The 23,817-nt window shown below is 45.0% G+C and overlaps 1 protein-coding gene across 5 annotated transcripts in view; it reads right to left on the bottom strand.

Annotated features, from left to right (window-relative positions):
* The window catches only part of lrp2a (low density lipoprotein receptor-related protein 2a), a 69,056-nt gene that overhangs the window by 32,239 nt on the left and 13,000 nt on the right, over positions 1-23,817 (bottom strand). For 2 of the 5 annotated variants that reach the window (XM_052521998.1, XM_052521997.1), the window contains exons 8-39: positions 23,025-23,168; positions 22,803-22,922; positions 22,549-22,677; positions 21,866-22,035; positions 20,608-20,831; positions 17,862-18,068; positions 17,498-17,700; positions 17,267-17,407; positions 16,900-17,103; positions 16,041-16,233; positions 15,081-15,206; positions 14,487-14,617; positions 14,064-14,201; positions 13,687-13,971; positions 13,249-13,488; positions 12,990-13,109; positions 12,648-12,764; positions 12,528-12,548; positions 11,722-12,102; positions 11,408-11,422; positions 10,864-11,112; positions 9,926-10,137; positions 9,629-9,813; positions 9,296-9,524; positions 4,073-4,250; positions 3,652-3,780; positions 2,712-2,878; positions 2,475-2,618; positions 2,195-2,304; positions 1,487-1,664; positions 1,020-1,233; positions 114-353 (exon numbers count right to left, since the gene is read on the bottom strand). In XM_052521998.1, coding sequence (XP_052377958.1) covers positions 114-353; positions 1,020-1,233; positions 1,487-1,664; positions 2,195-2,304; positions 2,475-2,618; positions 2,712-2,878; positions 3,652-3,780; positions 4,073-4,250; positions 9,296-9,524; positions 9,629-9,813; positions 9,926-10,137; positions 10,864-11,112; positions 11,408-11,422; positions 11,722-12,102; positions 12,528-12,548; positions 12,648-12,764; positions 12,990-13,109; positions 13,249-13,488; positions 13,687-13,971; positions 14,064-14,201; positions 14,487-14,617; positions 15,081-15,206; positions 16,041-16,233; positions 16,900-17,103; positions 17,267-17,407; positions 17,498-17,700; positions 17,862-18,068; positions 20,608-20,831; positions 21,866-22,035; positions 22,549-22,677; positions 22,803-22,922; positions 23,025-23,168 — 5,544 coding nt within the window. The remainder of the gene's footprint in view (positions 1-113; positions 354-1,019; positions 1,234-1,486; positions 1,665-2,194; positions 2,305-2,474; positions 2,619-2,711; positions 2,879-3,651; positions 3,781-4,072; positions 4,251-9,295; positions 9,525-9,628; positions 9,814-9,925; positions 10,138-10,863; positions 11,113-11,407; positions 11,423-11,721; positions 12,103-12,527; positions 12,549-12,647; positions 12,765-12,989; positions 13,110-13,248; positions 13,489-13,686; positions 13,972-14,063; positions 14,202-14,486; positions 14,618-15,080; positions 15,207-16,040; positions 16,234-16,899; positions 17,104-17,266; positions 17,408-17,497; positions 17,701-17,861; positions 18,069-20,607; positions 20,832-21,865; positions 22,036-22,548; positions 22,678-22,802; positions 22,923-23,024; positions 23,169-23,817) is intronic. The other 3 variants (XM_052522000.1, XM_052521999.1, XM_052522001.1) reach the window with 3 other exon arrangements.

A 23,817-nucleotide genomic window follows, 5' to 3' on the forward strand; every position in this document is an offset into this window, starting at 1 on the left:
TTGTTTCCTTGGTATCATGTAGCATTCATAAAGCATCCATAACGCCTACACATGCATGACATAAAGAGTTAGAATGCCCTGCAGCAGGAGTTTTATATCTGAACAACACCTACCTCTCCCAGCCACTGGCACCATGGCCTCAGAGTGGTCAGCCCCCTCCAGACTGAAGCCTTTGAGGGCAGATAGCATGGAGATGACCACGTAGGACTGGTATGAAGCACAGGTTCTGTTGTCAGCGCTCAGCTTGAAGCCCGTAGCACAGGCACAGGTATACAGGCCTCCGGGCCGCGGTAGACACAGGTGCTCACACAGCCCCATGTTGTTGCTGCAGCCGTTGGATGTACCAGCCGAGGCTGCAGAGGCAAAGACCACATGGTGGATTAGGACATCATTCATATACAACAGGAGTCTGGCCAAATAGAACTAGAAATGTATTAAGAATTCCCGAAACAACTTCTAGGTCTTGGATCGCAAGCGCAACGCCAGGGACGTTTCAAAATGAGATTAAACTATTACAAATGACATTACTGGAACTCATTGGAAGAATCTGACGACAACACCACTTTGATACATTGTTGTCAAATCAGGCTCACGGCTGGTTTAACTCCTAGAAAACATGTCACTCGCAGTATCTGCTCTGTTTTAGGGGATAAAGGAACACGGTTTGTTCCGTACACAATGCCCAGTGTTCCTAATAAAGGACGAGGAACTGGTCAACTAATAATCCACTCCGTCTCCCTAGTAATTACCCAGCAGCTATCAAAAACACTGAAGCAATACCATAATTCAGCAATGCTATTTCTTTACCACAAAAAAACAGAACAGACAGAATACGTATGTTTGCATACTGATTAAACACTCAACACAATAAAAAAAACTCCAATAAACTGGTAATCCTGATGCTTCCAACAAGTTAATGGTTCTTATATAATCAACCAACGCTTAGGTCTCAATCCAGATCAATGGAGTGGGGTTCATATTTGCTTGGCTGTGTACCATCAGGTCCCTCAGATACTCACTCTCCCTGTAGTGCACCTTCAGTACTCTCAGTCCAGACACGTTGTCCCGCAGCACCACCTTGTTCGCACCGGTGGCCTTGTCCACGCGCTCTATCACCTCAAAGTCCCGGTCGGTGAAGTACAGGAAGCTCTCATGAACAGCAACACCCCAGGGATGGGACAAGCCTGTCACTATAGTGATGCGATTGGTCCCGTCTGGGTCGCCACGCTCAATCTATGGGGTTTTGTTAATATCAAGACTGCCATTAATAACATGTCAAATATATGGATAATAGGCATTGAGGTGGACTACATAAGTGGTATATTGTTAAGAGTCAGACACAGGAATCATAGGGCACTCTATTCCCCATATAGTGCACTTGAATCGACCAGAGCCCTATGGGCCCTTGTCAAAAGTAGTGTACTATGTAGGGAATAGGGTGGCATTTGAGACACAGGCAGTGGTTAAGGTAGTGACGGCGGCCCACCATTCCGGCGCCTGTGACAGCCCAGTACAGCTTGTTCTCACTGATGTCCACAGTGATGAACTCCACCTGATCCAGGTTGTTGGTGAACAGGGTGACAGGATTGGAGCCGTCCATGTCTGCGGCCGCCACCTTGGCAGGGATGCCGCTCTCTGTGCCCTGGTCTGTCCAGTACAGTTTCCTTACAGAGAGACACACGGCTATGAATACAGCCCCTCGGCATCTCCATCACCTCATATGAGAACCTCTACAACAGATTCAATCCATGTGTGAGATGAAGCGAGAAATGTGTATCTCAATTATGTCATCAAAGAAAAAAAGGAATGTCCGCAACTCTGGTAAACTTCCGTGGTGATTTAAGGAGACGCACAAAACAGACAACGTTTTGATCCAACTGTTTTGTGCTTCTGATTACCAGAGTTGAGGACATTCCTTTTTCTTTGATGCGTTCTTCTGTCCTGCAGCTGATAAGTTGGATTTGCATATCACCCCCCTTTTTTATTATGTCATTACACATTTGATATGCTAACAATGAATAGGTAATAGGTGTACATATTCCCAGGTGGTGGCTTGTTGGAGTGGATTGTGTTGTGTGGTATACAGTAACAGTGGTAAGTCTCTCTCTGAGGGTGGAGCAAATGGCAGGCAGATAGGGCTCAGTGACTGTGGAGATGAGCAGCCGTGCCAGAGCAGTGTTAAAAATGGGCTTACCCGCGTGCTGGGTCCACAGCGATGCCAACCGGAGTGCCTGCGCCAGTCGGGGAGCCATTATTGGTGATGAGAGTCTTTCTGTACTGCATCTCCCCTCTCAGCCTCAAAACCTGACAAAACACACACATACTGTATCAGATATACCCCTGACGGAGGGAAACCAACTGAGATAACGACTTTATTTGTCTAAATACGATGATCACGATCAGCACCGTTCATTTTCCAGAATAACTGCATTCCTTTCTACAGGAGCGTAGAGAGTATGGATGTTTCAGCTCACCTCAATCGACTGGCTGGCTGGGTTGGTGTAGTACAGGTTCTCTGTCATCCAGTCCAGGGCCAGGCCCACAGGGGAACCCAGGATGGCTGCCGGGGCAAACTCTGTCCTGTTGGTACCGTCCGACTTCACCCTGTGGATCTCACCCTACAGAGGAGAAGGGACAGTTGGTCAGAGCCTAGGGACAGTAGAGTAGTCTCACTTCGGATCTCTGTTGGTGTGGAAAGTGTGAACACTTACCGGGTGCTCCACCCAATAGATGGTCTGCTCAGTGTTGTCAAAGTCCACATCGTATCCATTCTGAAGTCCAGCAACAGGCACCATGGCATCGTTGCTCTTGACGTCCGGGTTCAAGGGAATGCCGTATATGACGCTATCTCTTACCACCACCAAGAAAGGATCCTCAACTGCAGGAAAACAAAACTATTCATCACCAAACGGCTCCAAACGGACATGTCTATAGCATATATATATATATATATATATATATATATATATATATATATATATTTATAGCCTATATAGCTGATTGAATGTTTTAAAACAGAAACAAATACTACAATTTGGTATCACCATACTTTCTTCCTAAGACCTCTTAATGTTGAAAGATGGTTGAAAGAGGGGGTTCAGATGGGCTGGTGAAAGTTTGTTCCACAGCCCTGATTTGCTTTGTCATCAGAGATTAGAATCAATGGATAGCTCGGGGGCATTTTCATTCTTGGGTAATTCACCTCTCAGGGGAGAATGCGTTCTGCATGGCTAGAAAAAGCTGAAGCCCTGCAACCTGATATGGGTTAAGCTGTTGACCTAAAGAGGACTCTCTGGACTTCACATTAAAGGTCCCTTGTCTTATTGAAACCTTAGCCACACTTTTATGATTCTAAATATTTACTTCTGGAAAGGGATTTTACAACAGAATTTAAATGGGATACTGTTGACAAGTCCCTAGCCTCTAAAATATGAGTCTGGCGCTCTAGGAGCTGGATAGACCCCCTTAAAATATATTTGCAAAGAGCAGCTCTGTATGTAGGCTCGAGAAGGATTTACTGCAATTCCTACTCCATTAATAAAAGCTTTATGAGTTATGAATGTTACAATCTATCTGTTCCATCTGACCTGACTTCCTTTTTAATCAAACTGTGAGTGATGAGCGTTTCCCTCAGGTTGGCATGGAGCCTACCTCTGGCACAGGTGATTTGGTCTGCAGCCAGGGTCCAGCCTGAGCGGCAGGCACAGGAGTAGAAGCTGGGCCCCACGGCCGACAGCAGACAGATATGAGAACAGGGGCTGCTAAAGCAGTGGTTTTCACCTGCACACAGGTCCCATAACACACACACACACACACACACACACACACACACACACACACACACACACACACACACACACACACACACACACACACACACACACACACACACACACACACACACACAAGAAAAAAAAGTCAACAGTGTTCAGTCACCTCTGGTTTCATTCTGAAAATTCATTTCAAATACAATGACAAAACTGAACTGTGGCAATACCAGCTTATGATATCACCATGCCAAATATATATTTTCAGTTGGCCTGCCATATACTACTGCATGTCCTTGTCCTACCTGCGGGCTGCCTGGCCGGGTGTACCGCCACCAGGCCCATAGGCTGAGGAAGGTTGTAGAGCATCACTGTCTGGTTCCCCCCGTGCCACTTATGGGCTCGGATCACACGGTTGATGTATCTGTCGGTCCAATACACAAAATCCTCAAAAATGGTAATTGCGTGGGGATGTTGCAGTACCTTTTTATTGAGAGCAGCAAAAGACAAGAAGTGCATTTTATTGATATTAACCCACACAAAAGGAGGAAATAAGCACATTTGAATAAAAATTATATGATGTATGCAATGTTCTCCTAGCTTAAAAACGGTATCATTGACATCTACACTGAACAAAAATATAAACGCAACATGCAACAATTTCAAAGATTTTACTGAGTGACTGTTCATTCATTCACTGCCGTGAAAAAGTATTTGCCCAGTCTTCTTTTCCGGCATATTTTTTACACTGAATGTTATCAGCTCACCAACCAAAACCTAATGTTATATAAAAGGGACCCCGAGTGAACAAATAACACTAAAAATGTATACATATTTCATTTATTGATTTAAAAAACGTCATGCAAAACCAATGCCCCCGTGTGAAAAAGTAAATCGCACCCTTAAACTCAATTACTGGTTACACCATCTTCAGCTGCAATAACTGGTTACACCATCTTTAGCTGCAATAACTGGTTACACCATCTTTAGCTGCAATAACTGGTTACACCATCTTTAGCTGCAATAACTGGTTACACCATCTTTAGCTGCAATAACTGGTTACACCCATCTTTAGCTGCAATAGCTGGTTACACCCATCTTTAGCTGCAATAACTGGTTACACCATCTTTAGCTTCAATAACTGGTTACACCATCTTTAGCTGCAATAACTGGTTACACCATCTTTAGCTGCAATAACTGGTTACACCATCTTTAGCTGCAATAACTGGTTACACCATCTTTAGCTGCAATAACTGGTTACACCATCTTTAGCTGCAATAACTGGTTACACCATCTTTAGCTGCAATAACTGGTTACACCATCTTTAGCTTGTAACGGCGTTCGTTTGTTGAAGGAGAGTCGGACCAAAATGCAGCGTGGTGGTTACTCATGTTCTTTAATGACGAATATAGCGATACATGAAATAACTAAATACATACAAAACAACAAACGGAATGAGAAAACCTAATTACAGCCTATCTGGTGAACACTACATAGAGACAGGAACGATCACCCACGAAATACACAGTGAAACCCTGGCTACCTAAATATGGTTCCCAATCAGAGACAACGAGAATCACCTGACTCTGATTGAGAACCGCCTCAGGCAGCCAAATCTATGCTACACCCCTACTCAGCCGCAATCCCAATGCCTACAAAACCCCAATACGAAACACAACATTTAAACCCATGTCACACCCTGGCCTGACCAAATATATAACGACAACACAAAATACTATGACCAAGGCGTGACATAGCTGCAATAACTGGTTACACCATCTTTAGCTGCAATAACTGGTTACACCATCTTTAGCTGCAATAACTGGTTACACCATCTTTAGCTGCAATAACTGGTTACACCATCTTTAGCTGCAATAACTGCAATCGAACACTTCTTGTAGTTATCAATTAGTTTCTCATTGCGCCTTCAACTCAGTGACAATTGTGGGTTTTCCAGCATGACTTGCTCGTTTCAGGTCCTGCCATCTAATGGGGTTTAGGTCTAGACTTTGACTAGGCAATTACAAAACGTTCAAGTTCTTGTTCTTCAACCATTCTGATGTAGACTTGTGTGTTTTGGATCATTGTCTTGCTGCATGACCCAGCTGCGTTTCAGCTTCAGCTCACAGACGGATGGCCTGACATTCTCCTGTAGGATTCTCTGATACAGAGCAGAATGCATGGTTCCTTCAATGATGGCATGGCGTCCAGGTCCTGATGCGGCAAAGCATCCCCAAACCATGACACTACCACCACCATGTTTGACCGCTGGTATGAGGTTCTTACTGTGGAATACAGTGTTTGGTTTTCACCAGGTATAACGGGGCCCATGTCAGCCAAAGAGTTCTACTTTTGACTCATCGGTCCATAGAACATTGTTTCAGAACGCTTGAGGATCATCCAGGTGTTTTTTGGCAAACTTAAGACGAGCATTCATGTTCGTCTTAGTGAGCAATGGTTTCTGCCTTGCTACTCCACCATGAATCCCATTTTTGCCCCGTGTCTATCTGATGGTGGAATCATGAACATTGACCTTAGCCGAGGCGAGAGAGGCCTGGAGATCCCCGGATGTTGTTCTAGGGTTCTTTGCAGAGGTGTGGACTCGAGTCACATGACTTGGACTCGAGTCTGACTTGAGTCACAAATTTGATGACTTGAGACTCAACTTGATAGAAAATAAAACAACTTCAGACTTGACTTCGATTTGGAGTCTCAAGACTTGGGAATCAACTTATATTTGAGACTGATGACATCTGCCCACATTTTGTTACGTTTTGTCACTCGTTTTGTGGCACAGAGTCTCCGTGGATTAGGCGCACGCAGGCAGAGACAGTATCGCACTTGCCCCCCAAAAATATATATTAGCTAGTGAAACGCACACTCGGCCCTCTGATTGGATCAGCAAACTGTCAATCAATACAGGTCAGGTGAGCTACAGTAGCGTAGTGCGAACGTTTTGCCGGATCGAGAGTGTGAAACTGAATGAGAAAAATACATTTACAAAATCTGTGGTGTAAAGTACTTAAGTAAAAATACTTTAAAGTACTACTTAACTAGTGTTTTTGGGGTATCTGTACTTTACTATACTATTTCTTTCACATTTACTCCACTACATTCCTGAAGAAAATAATGTACTTTATACTCCATACATTTGCCCTGACACCCAAAAGTATTCGTTACATTTTGAAGCAGGACAGGAATCTTGTCCAATCCATGCCCGTATCAAGAAGAAATCCCTGGTCATCTCTACTGTATCTGATCTTACTTTGATGTTTTTTAAAAATCTTATTCTACCTTTAGTTAACTAGGCAAGTCAGTTAAGAACAAATTCTTATTTACAATGACGGCCTACACCGACCAAACCCGGACGGCGTTGGGCCAATTGTGCTCCGCCCTATGGGACTCCCAATTACGGCCGGTTGTGATACAGCCTGGAATTGACCAAGGGTGTGTGTAGTGATGCCTCAAGTACTGAGATGCAGTGCCTTAGACCGCTGTGCCACTCTGGATACTTTAGTATATTTTAGCAATTTAGCAATTACATTACTTTTGATACTTAAGTATATTTCAAACCAAATACCTTTTTACTTGAGTCATTTTCTATTAAGGTATCTTTACTTTTACTGGAGAATGAAAATTGGGTACTTTTTAAAATATTCTTTATATTTTATATTTATACCTTTGCTTATTCATTTTGGTCATTAACATATGCCTACCTAGGGGGTAGGCCCCCCCTAGCGGCGCCACCCGGCGTACCACCTGGGCGAGCCTGACGGGCCGGTTGAGGCATGGGAGCTGGTTGAGCCGGCTGAGGCATGTCGTGGGAGCCTGCTGAGCCAACCGAGGTTTGTGAGCCTCTCGAGCCAGCTGAGGCATGGGAGCCTGGCGAGCCAGCTGAGGCATCCCTGGTTGCTTCGGCAGCGGCACACGGACCCGACATTACCAACAAAAAAAAAAAAAACTCCCTGATGCTTCAAATTGTGGAGTCAGCATTCTGTAAGGACAGACGCTGGGAGATGAGAAGCAAGTACAGGGAGTGAATATTTAATGAAAAAACAGAAAGGTACCAAAACACGAACAGCGTCTGGACAAGGGACACATAATGACATTAATGCTGACTAGGGAAAGAAACTGAGGAAGTGACAGATATAGGGGAGGTAATTAATAACGTGATGGAGGCCAGGTGAGTCCGATGAAGCGCTGATGCGCGTAACAATGGTGACAGGTGTGCGTAATGATAAGCAGCCTGGCGACCTCGAGCACCAGAGAGGGGGGAGCGGGAGCAGACGTGACAACAAATTGTTTGGTGATCAAGAATATTAACTGTTTACTTTTCATGGTCACCTGCAATGGGGCATCAAGCAACAATTACTAGCATGGGCCTACTGGTCATTTGGTATGTCAAAATTGCTTGAAATGTATAATTGAGTTATGCACCTTGCATTTGTTAATTATTAGATAATCAAAATGTGTTGTAGACAAAATAATGAATAGGGCTGTCTGGTAGCCTCAATAAATAGACAAAGATTTTGTGACCTTGGGACTATAAGGTTCTAACAGCACCAAGCATAGTTCTGAGATATTGATCAGTTTTCACATCCCAGAACTGTTTTGTAGTGAATTCTTTTTTCATAACCCAATAAGGTCCTCACCTTAAAAGTACCTAAAGTACCTACAAACACTTTCTGCCATCTGCCTGGTACAGTTGAAACCGGAATTCATCCGTGAAGAGCACACTTCTCCAGCGTGCCAGGGGGCATCGAAGGTGAGCATTTGCCCACTGAAGTTGTGTTACGCCGCCGAACTGCAATCAGGTCAAGACCCTGGTGAGGACAACGAGCACGTTGATGAACTTCCCTGAGACGGTTTCTGGTAGTTTGTACAGAAATTCTTCAGTTGTGCAAACCCACAGTTTGGTCAGCTGTCTGGGTGGCTGGTCTCAGACGAGCACACAGGTGAAGAAGCCGGATGTGGAGGTCCTGGGCTGGTGTGGATACACGTGGTCTGCGGTTGTGAGGCCGGTTGGACGTACTGCCAAATTCTCTAAAACGATTTTGTAGGCAGCTTTTGGTAGAGAAATGAACATTACATTCTCTGGCAACAGCTGTGGTGGACTTTCCTGCAGTCACCATGCCAATTGCGCGCTCCATCAAAATGTGGCACCGTGTTGTGTGACAGAACTGTACATTTTAGAGTGGCCTTTTATTGTCCCCAGCACCTGTGTAATGACCATGCTGTTTAATAAGCTTCTTGATATGCCACACCTGTCAGGTGGATGGATTATCTTGGCAAAGAAGAAATGCTCACGAACAGGGTTGTAAACCAATTTGAAAGAAATAACAGGGTTGTAAACAGACATTTGAGAGAAATACACTTTTCGTGTGCATGGAACATTTCTGGGATCTTTTATTTCAGCTCATGAAACATGGGACCAACACTTTACATGTTGCAGTCATATTTTTGTTCATTATGTATCAATGATTTGATATATATGTAAAGAATGTAAATAAAATAAAAAATTTGCTCACCAGATCACTGGCCAGAACTTGTTTCCTGTTTTTGCCATTGTAATCACAGTAGTCAATAAAATCCAGGTAGGCATCCGCGAAGTAGAGCAGATTGTTGGGATAGTCAATGGTTAGGCCGTTGGGCCAGTACAGTTTGCTGCTTATGATGGTTGTCCTCATCTTCCCGTCCATACTGGCCTTCTCAATGCGAGGGTTCCTCCCCCAGTCTGTCCAGAACATGAGGTGAGCACTGCACAGTAGATTAACTGTTATAGTTACAGTCAATTACACTGTTTTCATTCATTACATTTTGAATTTCCACTGTGTACTCTACTCTCTAAAGATGAGCCTCACCTGTCCCTTGGGTCCAGCACAATGGCTCTGGGATTGGTCACATTCTCACTGACCAAGACAGTCCTGTGGGTGCCGTCCAGTTTGGACACCTCAATGGTCTCCAGAACATAGTCAGTCCAGTATAGGTTCCTGCCCACCCAGTCCACTGCCAGGCTCTCTGTTACTGTCACTCCACTGTCAAAAACCTGTCAAATCAACACACATATGTTTAAGTTATTGGAGTTCATTCATTACCCTAGAGAATGTAGAAAACACAGCATTTCTTTTGTGGGAAATGGAAGGGCATTCGGTACTCACCACAGCCCTGTCGCTGCCATTTTTGTGAGCGCTCCATATTCTGTCCTGGCTGGTGTCAGACCAGTACACACGGTCAGTCACTGAGTCAAAGTCCAGCGCCACAATGTTTCGTCCATCCCGGACCAGCGAGCGGACCACATTGGGTTGAGTGGTTATGTCATCAGACACAATCTGATTTCGGCTGGCGACTAAAAGAAAAGCCTCGCGTGAACCTGTAAACAAAAATTACTCTCTTTTCACCTGTGCATTATAATTCAAACAAGACTTCACATCAGCTGTATACAATTCTTCCTTAATAGTACGAAACAAGATAAGTTGAGCTCCTAAGATATCTACAGCAGGGAATCAATGCAGCCCTGTTGGGAATAATGGCAGATTGAATTACAGGGATTTTCAACTGGTTATCTTTGAGGTAGACGGGCTCATGTCAGGCACACTGCTCATAAACAAGCCCTTTGTTGTTGATTATGTCCTAATTACCCGGAGAGAGAGTCAGTGAGTGACATATATGTTATTTGTCTTATCTGGGGAAATCAGAGTAGAGTGGGGAGAGAATGAAGAAGAGAGAGAGTGCATCCGCCCGGTGGTCTGGTGCCAACACCGGCTCCCTTCAGACCATTCATGTCCTGTCCTGTCCAGCCACTGGGCAGTTTATCATGTCTGTGTGGGCCAATCAGATGCACTGTATATCCATCTCTGCCTGTCATCTAGGAGACTGAATTTAATCCACAGTGGGAGGATGTGTCTTATTTTGAAATTAGGCCAATTATGTTTAGAGGAAACATAACTGAGTATGTTGTGGACTAAATGGATTGGTCAAATCTATATGATGGATTGGTATGACAATGTACGTAAATCGTTTCTAAGAGCACAAAATGGTAATGCGGCGGATGCCAATTCAACCCCCCCCCCAAACACACACACATCCTCCTCCTGACCTGAGACCTTGCATGCGCGTTGGTCAGCCTCCAGAGTGTATCCGTCGGAGCAGTGACAGCGAAAGGAGCCTCTCTCGTTGAAGCAATGCTGGCTACACAGACCAGGGGGGCTACACTCGTCTACATCATCGCACGTCTTCGAGTCGTTACTCAGCTGGTAGCCCATGGGACACGTGCACTGGGCCCCAAACGGCCCCTGGATGCAGCCGTGGGTGCAACCTGCGTTGTTGTCAGTGCAGCTCTCTTGGTCTAGGACGGTAAAAAGAGGAGAGTCAATAAGAGATAGCTGCTCAATTAATCACAGTGCTACAAATAGCGCGTTCTACCCTAGAGAATATTTTGTGAATTTCGTCAAAAGACACCATTAGTACATTTTGAAACACATTTTCTACACGTGTAACTACAGACAAGAATTTCCCTTTATCCTCCAATTTTGTTTTGCACCATTCTACCCATATTGAGTTGGTTAGTGTGGATGGCAGGTTTTGGGATGAATCAAAGCTACACGCGTGAGGTTTGTACCAATGATTGAGGTTGTTCCTACCTGGCAAGGGCTCGTCTGAAAGCAGTGAGGAAGGCAAGAAGGAAGGAAATCATAGATCACTTTTAAGTTAATACAGAACAAATCAACACATGCATGATTTGAACACAAGATTCCACACATAACACAAATTCCTCACAAACATTAACGCACTCAATTGGTTGTGACCAGAAATGCCGTGCAAAATATGTCAAGATTTCAAGTGACCAGTGAAACTAGACAATTACAATGGAAAATTTACAGAGAGTGCACTTCATTTTCGTAACATGACACTATTAGCATGCTGGCCTAAAAGGCAGAGAGAGATGGTGACTTACTGCAGAGCGGAGACTCGTCTGCACCATTGGGGCAGTCGGGATTGTTGTCACACACCCTGCTGATGTTGACACACATGCTGTGGCCCGGGCACTGCCACTGCCAGCTAGGGCAGCGGAAAGGTGGCGTGGGGCAGTCTCTCTCGTCACTCATGTCCCTACAGTCGTTGTCGCCGTCGCAGAGCCACCGTTGGTACACACAGTTGCCGTTGTCACAGCGGAACAGGGTGGTGGGGCAGGTGCGGGGGGGACAGACGTGGTGCTCGTCTGAGCCGTCCTCGCAGTCCGGGTGACCGTCACACTCCCAGGTGGAGGGGATACAGCTGCCGTCGGACTGGCACTGGAACTCACTCTCATGGTGGCACATCCCTGGGGGTCTGGTGGCTGGGCAGAGCAGGAGAAGGCAAGGTCAGACAGTGTAGTGAAGTGTGGCTGAGGTTCAGGAGGAAGCCTCAACAGAACCTCGGCGATGATGTCACTTCACTGAGAGTAATGCTCAAACTGCTGTGCTCTGAGACCCGTTGGTTGATCAACTCTGCATGTAGAAACTGATCCTTGTGTATTTTCTTCTTGTAACTCAAAACATTGAGTTGGTACACTTGCAACAGCCATCGCATTCTACTCTGTATCAAAACCCAGTATTTGGACATTCTAGAAAACACGTGACTACAGACCAAAAACATTTTTTTTTATACAATTGTGTTTTGCAACATGCTAACCGTATTCAGAGGGTTAGTGTGGTTGGCAGGTATTGGGATGAATCAAAGCTACACACGTGAGGTTTAACCAATGATTGAGGCTGTTCCTACCTGGTAAAGGCTCACGATCATCTGATAGCAATGTGGAAGGCAAGAAAGGAGAGTATATAAACTGATCATTACATTTTCTTGTAACTTAAAAAAAAAAAAAAAGAGAGGTTGAATACTCACGACAGCCAGACTCATCTGAGTGATCGCTACAGTCAAAGACCCCATCACAGCGGTAGTAGGAGTTGATACACTGATGTCCATTAGAACACTTGAACTCATAGAGAGTGCAGTTGTAAACTGAAAAAAACAACAACAAAGGATGCCGTTTAGAACACGCAAAGTCATTGCGTGTAACTGTTTAATACACATGGAATAAGATCAATGGGATAAGAGGCTAACGTACGCTTGTGTTCACGGTGTGTTCAATTGACTTGAAATTGTGTGACACTTGTTTGTTGGCGCTGTCCAACTATGCAAGTTCCTAAATACAGTACAGTGCGGAAATAACACAGAGAGACTCACTGCAGCCCTGTTCGTCAGCCCCATCCATACAGTCTCTGTCACCGTCACACACATAGCTGGGGCCTATACAGCGGTGGTCTGGGCACTGGAACTGTTCCGGGTGGCATGTACCACTGAGGTCTGCCAACACAGAGAGACCAATGGAGCTAACAGTTAAATGCAACACATGACTGACTGACAGTCATTCTCAAAAAGACACTCAATAACAGAGGTATTACTCCTATGGTAAATAAAAGTGGTCCTTGACTCGGAGACTCACTGCAGTTGGCCTCGTCCGAGCCGTCTCCACAGTCGTTGTCCGTGTCACACAGCCAGATGTGTGGGATACAGCGGTTGTTGGCACAGGTGAACTGGTTGGCCGCGCAGGTGCCAGGGGTCTGGGTGGGGCAGTCCCGCTCGTCACTGCTGTCAAAGCAGTCGTTGTGCCCGTCACAGTGCCATCCACTGGGCACACAGTGCTGGTTGGCACAGGTGAATGCCCTGGGTGAGCAGGTGGTGTCTGAGAAAGAAAAGTAAGGATTGATGAAACATCATTTTTTGGCTACTTTTTAACACCGTAACAAGCCATTCTCAGTATACTAAAAGTATACAAAATATACGTATAAGTATATTAAACATTATTACTAATGCCCCAATAAAGTGCCTTGAATGACATAACAGTTAGTATGCTCCATTGAAACGTAATACAATGCATTACTATGAGCTCCGCCACAGTTGGCCTCATCACTGTTGTCATGGCAATCGTCAACGCCGTCGCATCTGTAGTTCTGAGGGACACATTTCCCGTTGGTGCAGGAGAAGGAGTTGGAACCGCACTGCAGCGTGGGGGGCTCGTTGGAAGGGTCCTCTACACACGTCTGCTGGCTGGGCGCCAGCTTCATACCATACGGACAGCCACACACCCTCTGCGAGTCCGGCGCCGGGAAGCAGAAATGGCTGCAGTCTCCATTAGGATTAGTATTCCTATTGCAGGAGTTGGAACCTGAGAGGGGTAGCAAATGAATCCAGTGATGGCCACAGAGTTATCCTCCATCACATAAACACTGCAGCAGGGGGGATGACAGAGTTTCTCACCGGTCTGGGAGTTGTAGTTGAAAGATTTGACGTGCATGATGTGGCTGATTCCCCGCCTGATGATGACCATCTCTCCCCCGTCAGTCTTGCGCACACGCACGATCCCACCCAGGCGCCAGTCAGTGAAATATGCATAACCTGGATGGGCCAAGCAGGAATGCTCATGAAACTTGAGACCCGGCGTTGGGAATGCCAGGGCACAACCTATGACATTAGCGGTTTTATCTCTTATCATCACTGAACTAATGTTTGAGATGACACAGTAATTGCTCTCTCTAATGATCATCAATCAAGCTGGATGGACGAGTAGTAATGAAATTCTAACGATCAAGGCTTCTATACAGTAACAAGGTCGCTTTAATGCAACTGATGGAACCGTGTTGCATTCCATTCTTCGTGAATTTAAAGAGAACATTGAATCACCTCCAAAAATGGTGAGACCAAAAGGATGTGAGATCTGAGTGATGCGCTCCAAAGACAGCCTGTTCTGTCCATCAAAGGTGCTGTGTTCGATCTTATCAAAGAAGGCATCCACCCAGTACAGGCGCATGGAGCTGGGGGGGGGGAGACAGGACGAGTAGGACAGACATTCTTAAACACTGTTGCACAAACATATTGTCAAGAGGAGGATTAGGGAAGATCAGTCTGATAAGAGGCTTAATGAGATCTTACAGACGTCGGATCTTAATTTGATCACCTTTTTGTCGCTGAGAATTTTGCTGGACAGCAGGAAATGAAGATGAGCTCCGTGATGAACATAAATTCACTAAGAACCACACTAACATACAGTTATATTAACAGTATTCCACTTTTCATGCAGCCTCACTTTGACCAGCTAATAGCTTACAATGCACATAGTGTCACAATTTCAAACCTAAGTCAAACCTATGCATCGGATTTGTTATGAATGAAACTGCTATTTGTTTGTTTTTTGACTGAGTGCAACTGGAAGATGAAGAATGGCGTATTGTGAGGCCATTTCTTTGGTCCTGCTAGGCTCTGGGACCATTGGCTCACCTCCAGTCGATAGCCAGGCCGTTGGGCCAGCCAAGAGTAGTGTTCACAATCGACAGGGCATGTGACCCATCACACCAGGCCCTCATAATCTTCGCTGGACGGTACCAGTCGGTCCAGAAAATATACCTGCCAAATAAAAACATACACATTAACCAACACTCACACTTATATGGAAAAAGATCATAGTGTCTTTTTCACCTCAACCGAAGTAGACTCTGGCTTTAGGTCCACTTCAAAATCTTTTATGAAGTGAGAAATATAGACCGTTTATTTCAGAGCTCCCCAGGGCTTTTTCCGTTTAAGCCAAGTTCTTAGTGTTCACTACAATACCAGCCTTCATGCAGCACTAATCTAGGCTGTTGGACTCAGAGGCCTTATGACTTTGAAGCTATTGGAAATGTCCCACTAGCACTAAATAAAGAGTCCTTTTATCAGGTTTAGGATTTAAAGTGCGAACAATCTGTGAATGGGTCGGTACCTCTCGCATTATACTAGGTGTGACTAGACACAACTGCTCAGTTTGCGCATGCTTTTTTTTCATGTTCTTAAGAGGCAGGGATCCAGGATGAAAACATGGGCCTCCGAGCCCTGCTGGGTCTGGCTAATGCCCTCACTAAATTGTGCATGCCCAGGACATTGGAGTACTTGACCGATTTCACACACTGTCTTTGTCTCCCTTTGACATCCTATGGTCCTTTAAATGAATCTCAAACAAATATAATCCGATCAGCATTTATATTAATGAACTGAATAGAATCAAACATTGGGATATTATGCTGTAAAAAGCATGTATTCATCGGTAAAGTCAGCATTCTTCAAGCATCAACAAAGATATATAACCCTATCATATCTGCTCTCCCTGCCTCTCTCTTGTTTTTGTTGCAACATTAAGGCTGGAAGTGGCGCCAGGCCTCCCCCCTGACCCCCCCCTTGAGGTCCAGCCCAGCTGTATTTACCCACCCAATCACAGGGTGTACCACGATGGACCGTGGGTTGTTCAGGTTGCGTATGATGGCTCTCCTGGACTGATCGGCCACCTTCATGACTGAAATGCTCCTGAAGCGCGGGTCCGTCCAGTAGAGGTTCTTTGAAATCCAGTCGTAAGCCAAGTCCTCCACGCCGTCCACTCTATTGGCAGCTAGCACCTCCCTGCCTGTGCAGATCAAAGCGGTGACACCGCCATTTCATACGGAGATGAAAGAGGAACACATTTAAGTAAATAGACTGTCAGCTTGCATTTGTGCTATGTAGGCCTGACAGAGAAAACTAGGGCTGGTCAACCCTATGTTGCAAAAACAACACCACTGATCAGTACAGATTGTGGTTTCATTTTCTACTGTCATTTCTTTACCACATTAGTAACTTATTTTACATGGAAGTTGGAAGATAAATATTGAATCTTCGACAACTTGTATTAATTATGTTCCCAGTGTTTGTTTTATCACATTCTGGAGCCTGACTTTGAGCTGTTACGTGATAGTTTCACTGCTGTCCATGCTCCTGCCCGTTCCCTCCCTCCCTCCCTCTCCCCTCCCTCCCCCACTGCACTACCCGGCTCCATAAGGCACTCCCCTAACTGCCGGTATAAGCTTGGCTGGATCACATGCTTGAGCTCTCTGCTTGAAAGGATATATGTGGGGATGTAACCATGGTTACAAAAAAGTATTCCTCACATTCTAAAAATGAAAAAAAAAGCATTCAGTAATAATGAACTCCAAATTCAGTTATGAAAATATATTTAACAGAAAATTTGATGTTTGATTCTTAATATACAGTATCGAGTCATCAATCCAATCAAATAAATGTAGGCCGCTCTCACCGGTGCCATCTACTTTCTGCTTGTAGATGATGTCTTTGGCCGTGTCTGAGAAGAAGATGGCATCGTCCTCTGCGCTGAAGTCCACCCCAACGAAGTAGGAGGGCGTTCCAGTGACAGGAAGGATGACATCCTCCTGAGAGGACAGGTTGAAGGGGATGCCTCGGACAGCCAGCTGGCTGGAGAAGAGAAGGAACTGCCTCACCGCTAGCGAGTGAGAAGAAGACATCCACCATGAACCTCCAGATCTTCTACCTCATATGTCACACCACATGGGCACTCACAGTATAAAGGACACAGCACATTGAAGTGTACCAAGTCCAATGTTAATAGGGAAAAAAACGAAACAAGGTTTGTGTGTTGGCCTTACCAACACATCTCTTGCCGTCAGCATGCAGGTCGTAGCCCATGCGACACCTGCAGCGGTAGCCCAGCCCTTGGTTGTCTGACCTGTGGCTTAGAATACAGATCTGCTCACAGCCGTCCCCGTCTACCCCGCAAGGGTTAGCCACTGTGAACACAACACAAACGCTCAGCCACTGACAGAACATACAGAAGTGGGGCAGATCAGCGGAGTGGTTGTACCAAGTGACGTGCTTACCATACGGTTGTCTCAGTTGGTGTACCACTTGCACTCCGTGTGGGGTCTGAGATGTGGTGTAGACCACCTGAGGGTTTGTGTCACTGAACTTGTTGGCTTTCATCACGGCCATCTTGGTCCAGTCAGTGAAATACACAGTGTGCTCAAACAGACTGATGCCAAAGGGATGGGGGATCACAGCACCTCCATGGACCACTGTTTTCCTGAAAGGTGGAGAGAATACCCTGAGCAGACTGTACATTTTCCATTGTGATAGACAGGGAAACGGCATTGTTATGACTTCTTACATTTGGTCTCTCCAGACATTTGGCCAAAAAACATCACATTTGAGCCCTTTCATAAGGAATATATCTGGTATGCTTACCTATGAAGCCCATCATATGTGGTGGTTTCAATATAGTCGTAGCGGCTGTCGACCCAGTAGACTCGCTTAGCATCAATATCCAGTGTGATCCCTGCTGGCCAGCCCAATTTAGTCCTGATGATCCCATAGCGATTGGTGCCATCCATGTAAGCCCGCTCCAAACCTGGCTCTCCATTCAGAGAGTCCCAGTCTGAGAAGAACAGGAACCTGTGAAGAAAATGTGTTTTGGCACAGATTAGGTACGGGTTAACAGTACAGTAGGTTGCCTAGAAATTGTCAAAGACTCCAGACACCTAAGCCACAGACTGTTCTCTCTGCTACCGCATGGCAAGTAGTACCCGTGCACCAAGTCGGGAACCAACAGGACCCTGAACAGCTTCTACCCCCAAGCCACAAGACAAGAACGATAAATAGCTAATGAAATGGCTACCCAGACTACCTGCATGGACCCTTTCTTGCACTAACTCTCTTGCACTTACTCTATACTCACACACACTGGACTCTTAATTACACTTACACCCTAACATACATACACACAATACAGTTGAAGTCGGAAGTTTACATACACTTAGGTTGGAGTCAGTAAAACTAATTTTTCAACCACTCCACAAATGTCTTGTAAGCAAACTATGGTTTTGGCAAGTCAGTTAGGACATCTACTTCGTGCATTGTTTACAGACAGATTATTTCACTTATAATTCACTGTATCACAATTCCAGTGGGTCAGAAGTTTACATACACTAAGTTGACTGTGCCTTTAAACAGCTTGGAAAATTCCAGAAAATTATGTCATGGCTTTAGAATGTCATGGCCTTTTCTGGATTTTTCTGATAGGCTAATTGACATCATTTGAGTCAATTGGAGGTGTACCTGTGGATGTATTTCAAGGTCTATCTTCAAACTCAGTGCCTCTTCGTTTGACATCATAGGAAAATCAAAAGAAATCAGCCAAGACCTCAGAAATGTTTTGGTAGACCTTCACAAGTCTGGTTCATCCTTGGGAGCAATTTCCAAACGCCTGAAGGTACCACGTTCATCTGTACAAACAATGGTACGCAAGTTTAAACTCCATGGGACCACGCAGCCATCATACCGCTCAGGAAGGAGACACGTTCTGTCTCCTAGAGATGAACGTACTTTGGTGCGAAAAGTGCAAATCAATCCCAGACAACAGCAAATTACCTTGTGAAGATGCTGGAGGAAACAGGTACAAGAGTATCTATATCCACAGTAAAACAAGTCCTATATCGACATAACCTGAAAGGCAGCTCAGCAAGGAAGAAGCCACTGCTCCAAAACCGCCATAAAAAAGCCAGACTACAGTTTGCAACTGCACATGGAACAAAGACCTAATACAGATAATTTTTACTCTGATTAAATGTCAGAAATTGTGGAAAAACAGAGTTTAAATGTATTTGGCTGAGGTGTATGTAAGCTTCCGACTTCAACTGTACCTACACCCACACAAACAAAACATGCACACAAATGCATACTGACGCCACAATCTCACACACTCACACACCTCGTACCCCTGCATATCGACTGGTACTGGTAATCCCTGTATATATAGCCATGTTATTTTCTACTCCCTAAATACACTGAGTGTACAAAACATTAGGAACACCTTCCTAATATTGAGTTGCACCCCCTTTTGCCCTCAGAACAGACTCAATTTGTCTTGGCATGGACAGGGTGTCCACAGGGATGCTGGCCCATGTTGTCTACAATGCTTCTCATAGTTGTGTCAAGTTGGCAGGATGTCCTTTGGGTGATGGCCCATTCTTGATACACACGGGAAACTGTTGAGCGTGAAAACCCCCAGCAGCGTTGCAGTTCTTCACACAAACCGGTACACCTGGCACCTACTACCATACTCCGTTCAAAGGCACTTAACTCTTTCAAGGCAATCCATGTCTGAATGGTCTCAAAGCTTAAAAGTCCTTCTTTTAACCCGTCTCCTCCCCTCATCTACACTGATTAAAGTGGATTTAACAAGTGACATCAATAAGGGATCATAGCTTTCACTTGGATTCACCTGGTCAGTCTGTCATGGAAAGAGCAGGTGTTCTTAATGTTTTGTTCACTCGGTGTATAGCCATGTTATTTTTAGTCTTTATTTTTTCCACTGTGTCCTCATTTCACCATTTACATTTTTTATTTGATTTTTTCAAATCTTATTTTGAACTCCTGCATTGTTGAAAAAGTACCCGTAAGCAAGCATTTCACTGTTCGTCTGCACCTACGTGTAGACTACGAAGCTTGTCTACGAAGCATGTGACAAATACAATTTGATTTGATTCATGTACTGGATGCAATATTGAACATCGGTGAACTGGATTCCATAGCAGCAAAGTTATCCATCCTTTTAGCTATAAAACGACCAGGACTGCAACTCAACAAAAGGTGATACATAAGCGGATTTCCTTTTTTAATTGAATTTGAAACAGACACATCCTCCACTGTCTTTGTTCCCGGTCTTACAGGAGGGCCAGCCCTAAATCCCACCGAGGTAGAACAAGTGTGTACATTTAGCCTCACTTCCCAATTCACCTGTAGCCACCTGGCCCAGGCTCCACTCTGGAACCACACTATTGGATTACAATGAGGCTCATCACTTTTAATACTGCTCACTAATCCGCCAGGAAAATCTGCGAATCGAACACACTCATTACTCCCTATCGGTACAGCATGAGAGAGAGACAGATAGATAGAGGGATGGAGGATAGAGGAGGTCCCCTCAACTCACCCCACAGTTGGGTCCACGGCCAGCCCTCTGGGGTTTCCCAGATTCTCTGCGATCAGCGTCACCCGGTTATTCCCGTCAAAGTCCACCATGTCAATCCGGTTGACGCTGGCCTCCACCACATACAGCTTATTGTTCACCCAGTCCACGGCTAGGTTCTCTGGGTAGTCAACTGATACATTTAAAATCACCTGCATATTGGAACCGTCCATATCCACCGAAAACACCTGGCCACAAAAGAAAGCATTGTTGCTAAGAGATTAGCTCTTTGGTGGTTAAGGCTCCGGAAATTCACGGAGATATAAAATAAAAAGAGACAGTCCGAAAAACAGGGATATGTCACCATAATACCTCAATATGAGAAGGAAATGACTGTCATTAAGGCTGGGCTTTGGTTGCTTGTCTGACTTCCATCTTGTCTGTCTAGTAGCATTTGAGCGGTGCTGTCGGATAGTATTGTGAAACCTCTACCCTACTGATTCCAAGATGGCACCAGTTTCTCAGGCTTGAAGCCTTGGCACCTCAGAAGGGATAGTGCTCTTTACAGCTCTGGCTCGTTTGAAACAAGACCCAGACGTCTAAAAAGCAGGATTTTCAGCTGACCTGTTTAAAGAGAAACTGAATATGTGGAAGTAGCCTGCTAGTTTAACCTTCCTAGTAAGTTCACATGGCCTGTTTGTGGTCCCCCCCAATTTAAATACGCTGACATTCCGCCATGGAGGTGACTGATCTACACAGATACCCCACTGCTGGTATGTCCCTGCTTTTCAGCCTCATGGCTGGGGTTCAAACCATACAGAAGCCAAGATGCTGAACAAAGCCCTTTGAGCTGGCCAAAGAATGCATATAACAGGGTGGACTCGGTGAAAACAAATACTGCACGATTACTTTGAACACGATCGGGTTGCAAAAATTACACTGAGCTATGCGAACATCGTACCAGCATATCAGACAGTTTTCCAGATTAGACATTTTGGATTCCATTTCCAACCTACTTCCCCTTCATTATGACCCAGCCATTTGGGAGCCGGCAGGTCTACCATTTGTACAGTATTAACAGTGGCGGTATCTTAACAGATCTGACAAAGTATTCCCTCTCCTTTGAGGGGGGGGTACAGGTTCCTGTACAACTCAAGCATTTCCTCAAACAATAAGCCTTTCTATCCTGTGGACTGTAACTACGGTCCACTGTACATGTAATTCTAACGATGCACTGATGCACAGGAACCACTCATGTGAAGTATTTTAATGCCAGTATTACCTTGTTCTGAATAGTATCCGTCCAGAAGACTCTATTGAGGAGGTAGTGGAAGTCCACCCCGACAGGGACTCCTCTGTTCTGGGAATGGACCAGGGTGCGAGAGCTGTGTCCATGGATGTCACCAATCAGCAGGTCTTGGCCATTGGAGAACACCAGCGAGGCTACGCTAGCTACAGACAGTAGGCAAGGCAATCCGTAAGACAACATGCTCAAACATTTCATCATCTCGTATAAACACCTGTCATATGCTGTTTAAGCAGTTGTTTTTTGACTGTATATACTGTATAATCATTCATTCATTTACACAGCAGTGGAAAACAGAAAATAAATAAAAATACATTTTAGTCTGTCAGTTTTGAAGCCATACTATTGGGTTGATTCAAATCTTATAATTTGAATACCTTTAGTAAGATTTTTCATTTTATGTCATTTTTAGAAACCCAAATGGTCAAAATAATTTGATCTGTATTATTAACACAGCAAATCCCTCCTTGCTGCTGGCCTCAAAGTCAGAGGGGTCCACAGACACAGAAATAACTCAGTGTGCAACAATGCACCAGAAAGCAGAGCAGGCGGACAGAGGCTGGCAGACGGGAGGCTGGGTGGAGGGGCTGAGGGCCTCTAGCCAGCAGGAATGACTTTGATATGTTGAAGTATATTGAAGCTCAACACTGGCCACTCACTTGAGGTGTTAGCTCTGCAGTATCGGTGCTGCTCCAGGAAATAGCCCTCTCGACAGCTGCAGCGGTGGGTTCCCATCCGGTCTTCACAGAGCTGGTCGCAGACGCCCCACATCTGACAGTCGTCAAAGTCTTCACAATGAAATAAGAAAAAAAAACGGAATAATTCAAAGCACACATCCAATATTCTACCTCTAGTAGCCTGCGATTCCAGTTCTTTCAATGTACTGTAACGGAGTGAATTTACCAGTATTTACCGATACAAGAGCGGCTGTTATTGTTGTTGACAGTATACCCAGAAGGACATGAGCAGGTTCCTCCCTCAGGAGACGCATGACAGCGATGCTCACAGCTCAGAGAAGCACACCTCCAGATACCTGACCATCACAGACAGACACACATGACTCCCAATGTCACTTCTCAAAATGACGTATGTGCGTGAGCGCATGCACTTTAAACTGGTTGTAATTGTTACTGACTGCAATTGCGTCCTGCAGTGATGTTGGCCTCATCCTCTCCATCTGGACATTGGGCTGTCCCATCACACAGTTGGTCCATTGGGATACACAGGCCTGAGGATGGACAGGGCCATTCTCCAGGATAGCACTCGCGTGATACAGAGTCTGCAGAGAGAACAAAGTCATCTTCATTGGCTTGCTTTGAGAAAACAGCAACCATGTGTGAGGTGTGCATTGAAGACAGCAGCCTTATTGGAGGATTCTGCAGCCCATTCTCCAAAAACACTCTTCGTGTGAGGAGGGGGAAAAATATATATATATATATATTTAACCTTTATTTAACCAGGTAAGATACATTGAGGTTAAAAACCTATTTTGCGAGGGCGTAGTGACAAGAAGGCAAAACAGGGAAATAGCAGCGTGTAAAAATAGAAAGTAAAATACAAAATACACACAAAAGCATCACAAGTTACAGACACGATTCAAGATTAGAAACAACTGCGGCGATCGCAAACAGTGTTGTCGATCAGAGTCTTAAAAACAGGCAAGGACACTAACTCCCGTAACTTGAATATCTTTTGAAGAATTCTAAAGCTCTTTTGGAGGGGTGAGCGATCAAAGAGGGATTTGACTACCACACTTTAAGGAGCACAGAGCCTAGCCCATACCAACCACGGAGACCAGAGGTGAATCAGGTTTCGACAAAGCAGTGTTTCTCACTCCTTCAAGTGTGCTTCTACTGAACCCGCTTACTGTTTCTTTGTCAGGGTTTTGGGTCCAATATTAGAAATGTGTCAAGAAGAAGGGGAGCTGT

The sequence above is a fragment of the Oncorhynchus keta genome, chromosome 7, assembly GCF_023373465.1.
Source record: "Oncorhynchus keta strain PuntledgeMale-10-30-2019 chromosome 7, Oket_V2, whole genome shotgun sequence".
Lineage (NCBI taxonomy): Eukaryota > Metazoa > Chordata > Actinopteri > Salmoniformes > Salmonidae > Oncorhynchus > Oncorhynchus keta.